At 32.6% G+C, this 12015-nt stretch overlaps 1 protein-coding gene across 4 annotated transcripts in view; it reads left to right on the forward strand.

Moving 5' to 3' along the window:
* LOC129002084 (uncharacterized) overlaps positions 1-12015 on the forward strand; it is an 87406-nt gene that overhangs the window by 17144 nt on the left and 58247 nt on the right. For all 4 annotated transcript variants that reach the window (XM_054429619.1, XM_054429620.1, XM_054429618.1 and 1 more), the window contains 7 exons: positions 4701-4883; positions 5688-5743; positions 6866-7298; positions 7977-8103; positions 8867-8946; positions 9649-9783; positions 11540-11710. In XM_054429619.1, the coding sequence (XP_054285594.1) occupies positions 4701-4883; positions 5688-5743; positions 6866-7298; positions 7977-8103; positions 8867-8946; positions 9649-9783; positions 11540-11710 (1185 nt within the window). The remainder of the gene's footprint in view (positions 1-4700; positions 4884-5687; positions 5744-6865; positions 7299-7976; positions 8104-8866; positions 8947-9648; positions 9784-11539; positions 11711-12015) is intronic.

Consider the following 12015-nt stretch of genomic DNA (forward strand, 5'->3'; position numbering starts at 1 on the left):
ATTCAGATTTATGTAGCTTATGGTTTTTAAACTATAAGATAAGTCAACATAGTTATAGTTTTTACAAAAACTTAAAGAAATATGTTACTGTAAAGTATTGCTTGACGAATAGCGTTTTAACCAAAGAGCAAAAATCATAAGTTTACCATAAAGCAAGATACAACATTAATAAAACCCGTCATATTTTAGAAGAGGATGTCTACTTTGACTTTACCCATGAAAAAATCAATGGTCAAACACTCAGAACAACAATTTTAATCTAGTAGTCTAAAGGAGGAGAGTTTAACTAAGAAAAGAGTGAAATTTCAAATTTTGTAACACAACACAGAATCGGCAAGCGCTGAATCGAGAATTAAAACCGAAATCAACCGGAATCGAAATCAAGCAATTCTGGAATTGCCCCATAACTTCATCCAATATGCTGCAGTAAACAGAACGAGACTACTTATTTTTACTGAAGTTACTAACACTTGTGTAAACTGATATCCACTGATTTAACTGGTGCTGGTGTTCATGAATCAAGAATTTATTTGACCATTCAACAATTACATGCCATCAGTCTCGTCATTAAAAAAACTACATAATGTTGTAAAAATACATATATCAATAAAAGTTAAGTAGCCTACATCAAATAAATTACATCTGCATTATGCATCACATGCATAAATAAATAACAAGGTACATACTTTAAGGGTGTAGCATAGAGCACAGCATAGATTTTTTAGGATTTTTTGAGAGGATAGCAGGCTTACCTGAATGGGAAAGAGTCCAAACTAGCACAGGAAACACAAAACAAAACTTTACACTATATACACAAAACATTAGAATATTTCACTGTCACTGACAGCATTTTCAACTAAGGAAGAGAGTTGAGAGCACACATCAGCCTATTCAATTTGTAATCATAACCTTAAGGTACAGCTACACCAGAGCGAACAGGAGTGAACCGAACGTTCACTGGTGTTCGCTGTGGTTTGCTAGCATTCGCGAACACCTGAGAATGGGAGTAGTCACACACACACACAAATCGTCTTGATTGAAACGTAATTCGCTTGTGCTCCGCATTAATCCCATTATAATTAATTTATAACATACATGCATAAATAAATAACAAGGTACATACTTTTGTTTCTCAAACTAAGTCGCTTGGTCGTTGAGAGCACACATCAGCCTATTCAATTTGTAATCATAACCTTAAGGTACAGCTACACCAGAGCGAACAGGAGTGAACCGAACGTTCACTGGTGTTCGCTGTGGTTTGCTAGCATTCGCGAACACCTGAGAATGGGAGTAGTCACACACACACACACGAATCGTCTTGATTGAAACGTAATTCGCTTGTGCTCCGCATTAATCCCATTATAATTAATTTAATTAATTAATTATGGCAATATACTGTGGGGTAATAGCTCAGGAGCTCACCGGGTCTTTACATGGCAAAAGAAGGTTTTCAGAATTATGTTTGAAATTCCAGATAGGGTTAGTTGAAAAGCATTTTTTGCTGAAAATAGAATCATGACACTCTAATATTTTCATTTTTAACAATTTAGTTTCCGTTAAAGAGAATCTAAATAAATTTGTTCCTTGCAACTCAATCCATGGGTATATCATAGGGATGGACGAGATTGGATTTTTAGTTCGAGACGAGACGAGACGAGATTTTTTATTTCTCATAAAATTTCGAGACGAGATCGAGACGGGATTTCCCTTCTCATACACAACGGGAAATGCACGTTCAGAAATTTTACCTGATTTTGTAACATTGTTAGATGACTGTTTAAATACAAAAATAATGATAATAGGCAAGAATATTTACAATCTGTTATTAAAAAACATCAGCATAACATTTTTTTATTAATCACGCCTAACTTATTAAAAATGCCTACGATTAGGAAACATAGTAATATCAGTTAGGATAGAGTTAAACTTATCCTAAAATAAAATAAATCATAAAATAAAATATTAATTTTTATAAAATAGTTACTGGTTTTGACTTTTTTTATAGTAATAAAACATTCCTCACACTGCTAACACTTAACAAAACTTCTCAAATGTTATTAAAATAATTAAAGTAATATTTACATTTGAAGAATTTTTTTTTTAATTCTCGTCTCGATAAAAATCTCAGCCAAAAAGAAATCTCGTCTCGTGTAACGAGACTTAAAATTTCCCGAAAATTTCCCGAAATTTCGAGACTTGACCATCCCTAGTATATCACCAGACAATCAAAAGATTTATATATTCCTCAAGCCAGGCTAACAAAATTTATCAAAAGTTATAAATATTTGCAAATAAAACTATTTTATAAACTTCCAATATATTTTAGAAATCAGGAAAGTATTAATTTGTATAGGTCAAAATTAGGGATGGTCAAGTCTCGAAATTTCGGGAAATTTTCGGGAAATTTTAAATCTCGTTACACGAGACGAGATTTCTTTTTGGCCGAGATTTTTATCGAGACGAGAATAAAAAAAAAAAAAAAAAAAAAAAAAAAAATTCAAAACGCCTGCAGAAAGTCAATGCAATACCCGCAATACAGGAGCGTGTTGTAGTTGCGTTTCCTTTGCGAAGGCGTTCTTATTTAAGTAATTCTTTAAATGTAAATATTACTTTAATTATTTTAATAACATTTGAGAAGTTTTGTTAAGTGTAAGCAGTGTGAGGAGTGTTTTATTACTATAAAAAGTCAAAACAAGTAACTATTTTATAAAAATTAATATTGCTTTATTTTATGATTTATTTTATTTTAGGATAAGTTGAACTCTATCCTAACTGATATCACTATGTTTCCTAATTGTAGGCATTTTTAATAAGTTAGGCGTGATTAATAAAAAAATGTTATGCTGATGTTTTTTAATAAAAGATTGTAAATATTCTTGCCTATTATCATTATTTTTGTATTTAAACAGTCATCTAACAATGTTACAAAATCAGGTAAAAATTTTGAACGTGCATTTCCCGTTGCGTATGAGAAGGGAAATCCCGTCTCGATCTCGTCTCGAAATTTTATGAGAAATAAAAAATCTCGTCTCGTCTCGTCTCGAACTAAAAATCCAATCTCGTCCATCCCTAGTCAAAATAATCAGATTGGCTTACAAGTTGTGCTTTTTATTCAGTCAAGGAGTTTTTGCAAAATGTAGATTTTTCAACTCTTAAATGTGAGGCCAAGCAGTCTTGATGATTCTTTGTTCTTGTTATGGTTTTTTCCCTGTTAATTTCAAAGTTTTTTATTATTACTGATGCTTTATCCTTTTAAGATTCTTTTAACTTTATTTTAACATTTTCTGTAGCCTATTTAATATTTTATATAACATATGTAACAAAACATGTTGACCTTGTCTATTGTAATGTTTATATTACCAAATGACAATAAAGATTTATTATTATTATTATTATCGGCACCGTGCAGTTCTTAAACAGACTAACTATTTAATTAAAAAACTGTTAATTTTGTATTTAAAAGTTTATAGTCAGCACTACTAGGATCCCATAACACTGGCCTTGCTTTGTGTTCTTCAATCAGCTCCAACACTTTGTCATCAGTCCACTCCATGGAAACAAAATAGGAATAATTAATTGTAGTACAGTAGACTCTCGCTCATCCGAATCGGCTTGTCCGGACTCCCGGTAGTCCGGATCAGCAATCGTGATTTTTTTTTAGCGGCACAGTACAGTAGAAGTCCGATTATCCAAGCGAAACGGGACCGAGACTACCTTGAATAATGAAAAAAATCGGATATCACGGCGGTAAAGATTATTACTGGTGGAAGTGCATATGCCCGGGCTATCATTACTGTGGACCTTGAACAAAATTCGGACAAAAAAATTATTACCGGTGGAAGTGCATATGCCCGGCTATCATTACTGTGGACCTGGAACTAAATTGAAAAAACGGCTATATAGAGTATTGTGTATTTGCTCGACTCTCAATAGTCCGGATTTTTCGTAATCCGGACCGGACGTCCGCCACATTAGTCCGGATGAGCGAGAGTCTACTGTACAACAAAAAAACAAACTCTGACCTAAACAACTTGTTGATAGCAGTAATGTAGACACCGGCAAGGACCAGACTGGAGTCACTCCGATGTGGTCACACTGAAGCGAGCACCGAACTCAAGTGAACGCGAATTTCCTTTGAACATTCGCGCTAAAACCGACAATGGATGGAGCAGGTGCGAACGTGAATATGCGACTACCAAGCACTACCGAACACGGCCGATTGGTGTTTGATGTCGCTCGAGGTGCTGGTCACACCGAAGTGAATTTCGCATTCGTTACTGCTCGCTCGCTCCTGTTCGCTTTGGTGTAACCGTACCTTTAAGTTTTAGAACAGTTGACTCAATGAACGGTAGTTGACTTAATTGTGGTAGCTGATAAGAGCACTAAGACCAATATTCATAGTGTACATGGGTAGTGCACCATTCAAGCAGCCAAATAGTGAACCAACTCAAATATATAATATACTTTTTTACTTTGATTTGTCAATTAGGCTAGGTTGCACACCACATGTGCCTTTCTCAAGCTGCTACCTTGTGGGACTGGTCAGTAAGTAATTTGTAACTTTATCTAACTTTTAACGAATATGGGTATTTTTATGTATTATTTACAGGCTTCAGCTGAAAATAACTATTTGAAACCAGTAAGAAACAAAAAAAAATTATGAAAAATAAAAAAAAAACATCAAGGTTTTATTTTTTCAGGTATATTGACAAATCCTGGTGTACAAAGCTAACTTATAGAACATTGTCCAAATCTGGAGTTAAGAACACAAGTGAATCTTATGTATTTGTTTATCAAATTCGTTCTGGCGAAGAGTTGCGGCATTGGCTGGTACAATCTGGTGGTGACAACGATCGCTACAGGCTGGTCTCTCCGGGTAAACAGTAAGTTTCCATTCATTCCATAAACAAAATGTAATTGGTTCTAGAGTGTATTTTGTTTTTGTTAAGTTCTCCATCTAAACAAGGATTATGTCCTTCTGGCGAAATTAAAATTTTCCATCAGCTGATCAAAAAGGAATCTGGTTGGTTTGTTTGATTTCATAATTTAAAGTGTTATTATAAATAAATATATCGTTCGAGTGTGTGTTTATACTTTATTGTGTTTGAGCCTAGGCCTACGTTTCTTTGCATATAGCTTAACACTTTTACCGAAACCCCGGTCTGACAAGCCCATGGGAATTTTCTCAAACAAATGTTGGCAACACTGGTTCCCCCAATACCTTCTCCCCTTTTCCTTTCTAACTGTTGATATATTGTTTGTTCATTTTGCGTAGGTACCGTGACCTTGACAGCTTGTCTGTTCATAACATGTCCGTCTCAGAAGCCCAGCATTAGTGTATTTTAAAGCAGGGTCTCACAGGCAATTCGGGTCTCACAGGGTTTCGGTTTGTGTGTTTCTAAGCGTGGTCCATTATTTTCAAATGGGGTCTCACAGACCGGGGGTTTTGGTTAGCGTCAGCCTGGGTAGGGTTTCAGTATTAGTGTTAATCTACGGCTAACACATAGACCCAGGTGTTGGTTATTGTGGATGCAAATTGGTAAGTTCTAGTATTTGTTTACCGGTACGCACAGTACGTTTTTACCCCCCTTAAAATTTGGTACCTTACTATTAGTCGTAAATTCCTATTTAATCATAAGTCTATATATTTATCATATAAAATAATGTCAATTCATTGTTTTTTTCAGCAGGCGGCCAGGATCTAGTGACCCCAATGTTCGTGAAGTTTTAAGAACAAATATTGGTAAGAATGAATAAATTTGCCTATTACACATTTTTCTTTAAATACAAATGTCAATATTGACTTGTGGATGTGCCACTTCATCTTCTTTTTTTTTTGTCTATGGTTAAAGTCAAGCGTCCTAAAATAATGGTGGGACAAAAAACTCAGCATTCACATTTATTGATTAGACAAGGAATTACATTCACACTCAATGTTCAAAATCATAAAATCTAGAAACATTTTGGACGGAATTTAAATACTTTTAAAATGCTATTGGGACAGAAATCTTGTAAATCTACACTCTTATATGTCTGCTATAAGCAGTAGTGCTCAGAACTTGTGCATTAGTTCCTCCAACTGACAATTAATCAAGCAGAGCTCAGTCTTGTTACTGTTCTTCACACTGTTTATTAGGTACTGAACACTGTAGGACGGCAATACCAAACTGGAAATCATGACTGCAACAGTGCTAGACTGGTGTCACAACACAAATCATTCAATTTCAGTACCCAAGTTACAAAGGTCAATGACAGACTTTTAGCACAGTGTCCAATAACTGAGTTTGTAAAATAATTAAGTGCCCACTGCATTCCATATTAAAGTTTTGGAAACTGAGGGAATAAGAATTAGACAAATGAGATAAACAATTAATTTTGCCTAAACAATATTTTGAACACATTTTGTATTAAATTGTCATGCCAATTTTACTTGAGTTGGTATGTAATTCCTTTTGTAAAACATAAAGGATAACTTTCAGGATAAATCCTTTTTCTCATAGTCTGAATCACTATTTAGTACATGTTTTGTTTTTGAAATTATTAACTAGGGCAGGGCTAGGCATTAAGAAAGAAGGAACATGTCATTGATTAATGATTATTAACCTTAGTAGAGTCCCAAAGCTGTGAATGGAAACTCTTTGGAGTCTATAAACATAAATATTCGCTAAGTAATATTCGATATTCGAAAATATTATGAAGTATTCAATTCAATTTGACTGCAAAGGTCATTGTTCCTTTCTATACCTCACTAATGTATGGTCTTCTGTGTAATCCCCAATTAATTGTACCTTAAAATTAGTTGTTCTTAATGTATATTATTAGTAAATGGTCTTTATGTTAACATGTTTTATTAAATTTGTTGTAGTCGAAACCCCGAAAGAGACTAGCAGGCCAGAAGAGAAGCAACCCAGTCAAAATATTCCACCGACAGTGAAAATGGATAATAAAAAAGAAACAAACCAAAGACAGGAAGTAACACAACGAAATGAACCTAAAAATATAGAGAATGTAAATAAAGAGAAGAAGATTGAAGAGAATGCACCTGGGAGAAATAAGGATTTTACTGACAGAAATAAGACTTCTGGAAACAAGGTTTCTGAAAAAGAAAATCTTAAGTCAGCCAAAGGTGATGAAAAAGATTTAGAAAAACTGCTGGATGGGTTTGTTCTGTTTTATGATGCAAACAAGACAAGTGAAATAGACAAAGATGATTGGTTTACAGCGTTGTGTGAGTCCTTCAAACTCTCTAAGTTTGGACCTTTAGAAGTGACCAGTGAAAACATCAAACCTCTCAGGACGTAAATATCCAAATTAATATAATTGATAATTCACTTTGTTATTGAAAAATATCCATCACTGTTTAATGTTATCAGTTCAATCAGTGTTTTTGAATTTGACACTTATTTTATGTATAGATCAGTAGAATTTCCTTGGTTAAGACGGGCTTAAATTACAAACCTAACCAGGCAACTAAAAACTAGTTTAGCTGCAATGACAGTATGTTACATGATTTTAATCTGTTTATATCACCTGATTTAGGAGGCGTTTCCTTTATGTCAATAGGTTTTCCTTACTCTATGCTTTTTGTTTTGTGGTCTTCCTTTGGTCCACTAAAGTTAGTTCTTCATCCATTTTTCTCAAGCTGATACTTCTAAAAATTTGTTACAAATATTTATTCCTTCCTTTCTGAACCAGTCTTGTTTTATCTGCCTACTGACCTTTTTTCCAAGTCTTTTTCTTATCTCCTGTCATTCTCTCATATCTTGTTCCAGATATGAAATATAATTTATGTTTGTTTCATAAGAATAGATTCTCCCTACTCTTCTAAAAGTTGTTTGCTGATTTTTTCATTTAAATAATTAGTAACATTTATTTAATTTAAAAATAAATATTCAGGCAACTAGAGCTGCATGATGGCTATGTAGTTTTATTTATGGTTTATAATGATTTAATCCAATCATGTAATCTGATTGTAGGAGGTGTGTTTTCAAGTGGAAGGATATAGTATTAGCTTCTGCTGAGGGACTGACGGAGACTCAAGCCAAAACTGCTGCTACTCTACAAATAATAACTAAACTGGAACCATTCACATATATTATACAGGTTGGATATGGTTAAAAAAAACTTATTTATCAAAACTGCCCTCAGTTGTATGGGGTTTAGGCTATGCCTTTAATTCTACATTTGCCTCAACACTTCCTCTTTAAAACTTAAAATATGTAATAAATAAAATACAGTAACATGATGTTAAACAAATTGTCAAGTTTTTTTAATTACCTATATTTTATATACAGGGTGTCCCGTAAGTAACCAGCCAAACTTTGGGGATTGGTTCTATGAGTCAAAATAAAGAGAAAATCAAGAATAACATTTTTCAAAAATTGTTTTGTTAGCCAGATATTTACCATTTTGTATTTTTCACAAAAACATTTGGGTTGTTCCAACTGATCTCCATGAAACTTTGTATTATACTTTGTGAAGGTAGAAGCAACCCATGTAATAAAAAAAAAAAAAACATTTTGATCCTATTCAAAATTTCTAAATTGCGGCCATTTAGGACCCAAGTTTTCTGTAGAAAACCAACTTTAGAGCTAAAATATTTTCTTTGGTGAAAAATACAAACTACAGAAAAACAATCTAACAATCATTTATGGTTTACTTGGTTCTTGGAACAATAGCCATAAAACCATTTACATTTTTTGTTACTAAGTATCAATTTTCATTAAGTCTAATAATGACATATATTTTTATCCAACATATTTATTGAAAGAATCAAAATTTTTAGCAATATCTGTAAATTTAGATTTATTTGTCTTGTAATTATCTATATTAAATTATTTTTGTAGTCTAATAATTGATTTTTCAGGCAAAAGAAGAATACTTTTGTGATGGGAAGGTGCCTCAATTCTTAGAGGACTCTGACCAAAGTAAAAACGACTTCTTCAGGTAGGACACAGAACAGGGATTAATTTATTTTTATAAAACCTATAATAATAGGACTAAGCTTTGTAAACTAAGTTTTACTTAACCTGAAACAAGTATTTCTTAAGGACAAGCAAGCAGTATGGTAAAAATAACATACATCAAAACTTGCAATTCAACATTATGTATCCATCCAAACTTTTCTGGATCTTTAATGAATTAACCTACAACCGTTTTAAAGTAGCCGTTTCAGTTCAGTATTGAAAATTGTCACATAACAGCATTGTTTACTTACATAACACCATAGTTTTACTTAACAACACGGGTAATGGACCAATGAGTTTCAAGGATTGAGAGAGAAGAAGTAAAATTGCAATTCTTCAAACTTCAGCTAATTAGCTGTTTACCAATGTCATTGTTAACGATTCGTGCAATTAGTGATTGGTACAATGAGTCGTTGCATCAATGTGATTGGAAATGAGACGTTATAAACAAAAACATAACCTCTCTTAGAAGTTTTGAGTAGTGGTTAAAAACCAGTCGTAGGTAAAGTAGTGCACGCAACTCACGTAAATAGTGTTAACGCGATCGTTGCATAAAGTACTATAACGCAAAAATACAATTGTGTAACAGGGTTTATCATTTTACTTTTACAATTAATTTTATAATTCTGTTTATGATGGAAGAACCTAAGTTTGGGGATTGTTTGTTTCCTTCTTTTAACAGGTTGGTACGCAGAAAAGACCTGCCAAGCTATTACACCATATTCCAAACTATCGATGAGTTTGCTCGTAGCCAATCTCACGGAGAAATTATATTTGGTCCTGACTTTACCTGGGAGCTCAAAAATGAAATTGCTGTGTAAGTAAATAAATAGCCATTATTTCAAATTTGTTATACATGAAATAAAAATCTTTTTATGTTTTGTTCGAAATAGTATTTTTTGATACAATTTCACTTGTTCATATATCTTTGGGGTGTGCAAATAGTGATTTCTGGATTCAAAAAGAATCAAATTGATTGTAATACTTGTGTGTGTGTGTGTATATATATACAGGGTGAGTTTCTAGTTTCTACTAAGTGCATTAATTTTTACCAGTTATTTTACTCACTAAAAGGAACAAAAAATGTCTAATAAAACGTTTCCAACCCCATCCGTTAAGCTGTAATGGCTGATTATGTGTATTTAAAAAAAAAATTAATTGTAGTGGCTTACTAAAATGAGCATAGAAATCAAACCAATACACGTACAGCATTATAATCTACACCAATGAAAAGAGCGTTAAATTTCCTACAAAATTATTGCAACACCTTTAACATACATATTTCCACCGTTGTATGTCTCACATAACATAAATAAAGAAGTTTTTTAATTACTTCTTTACAACTTCAAAGTGGTGTTACAACTACACTAATGTTATGTTTTATAAAATTTCTTAAAAAACTTCCGCATTTCATGCCCTTTAAAATTATGTAACCAATAAGGTTATTACTGCATTAAAAGTACTAAAAATTACGTAAAAACTGCCTCAAGGTCAGAGTTTTGGGAATCCAAACATTGAAGCAGATTTAATACAGTATCTGTTATTTTCTTTGCTATCTTCAGCTGACATCGGTGTTTACAAAACCAGGTGGTTTTGATTGTTGGGTTGTAAACATTCAAATTATTAACTATTTCATGAACATATTAGAATTGTTTAGTGGTATGTCGGTGTTCACCAACGAAGTATCTTGATATAATTTTAGTTATTATATTTTAGTTTTAGGCCTACAGTACAGACTTGTCTATTTTCACACAAAGCTGTAAATAAAACATGTGATTGGAATTTATTCCGGATTTGTTTTGATTTTATATTTTCTTTCTATATTTTGCTGTTATTTTGTCACCTGCATAGCAACCCATAAGGCCAAGATTAATTGTTAATTTTTAAAATTTTGAATTAATTTTTTTGTGCTTATTTTTGAGCCTTTTTAATTTATGAGGGAATTCTGCACATCTACAGGAAAATATCTTTATAACAGTATGCATAGATTTCCCCTGTGATGCACACAAGCTGAGGAAAAAGGTTTTTAAGAAGCATGCTTGCCTATTAATATATAGATATTGAATATTTTTAACAAGTATTTATGTTCCGTCAAAAGATTTTCCTACCACAAACTCTGGATTTGTACTTCGGTTAATATTCTTTATTTAACTTAATCAAAAGCTATCTGTGTCGCTGTGGCTCTCCTTAAAATATTTAACACTGAAAAGTAGCTGCTGTATGAAAAATATATAACATGCACATTAAGGAAACCAGGCGGATGGATTTTTATAATGATATAGCAATAACTCATCCTTTGATATGGGCTTGTAGAGTTTACATTTTCATAATTTTTATAATTTTGAAATGTATAACTGCTCTTGATATTGCAAAATGTTTAGCAGTATTTGAAAAACATATTTTTACTACTACAATATAATCAATATGACAAATAAATATCCATCTCATCTCCCTCAACCTCTATTTTTACAAAACAACTTTTAATTTAGTTTGACTGTATATTCCCTTATTGTATAGAAACAACATCATGAAATATATACTTATATTTATTCAGCTAAAAACTCAATTTATAGGTACTTAAAAGCCAAGAACTTGAGTCACCGCTACTTTACAACAAATAACCAAAATCCCTGGACCCACATGGCGGTTTATCAAACTGTTAAACCAGAGGAGCTGAAGGACCATCTACTGAAGAACGGAGGAGAGAATCCGAAATACAAGCTGATACTACCCCCTAAGGCAGAGTGAGTACAAATATAATTAATTTTTTTACCTCTTCAAGCTTCACATTAATTTGCTTTATATATATTAGCTTTACTAACAATTATGTTGACAGCTTTTAAAGTAGGATTGTTTATGTTAAGTAAGGAATTAATTCACTGTGTTAGATTTAAAAGTCTTTCAGATCATACAATCGTAAATTCCTATAAAGAGGCTTCATTTTAATGTATGCGTTTTTCTAAATAATTCGATAGCCTAGTTATTTTCTTTATTTTAGTTTTGCAAAATGATTTGTTATTATTCAACACAATTGGTAATTTATTTTTTA

Source organism: Macrosteles quadrilineatus, unplaced genomic scaffold (genome assembly GCF_028750875.1).
Source record: "Macrosteles quadrilineatus isolate MER2022 unplaced genomic scaffold, UCM_ALF_1.0 Scaffold_9__3_contigs__length_116548681, whole genome shotgun sequence".
Lineage (NCBI taxonomy): Eukaryota > Metazoa > Arthropoda > Insecta > Hemiptera > Cicadellidae > Macrosteles > Macrosteles quadrilineatus.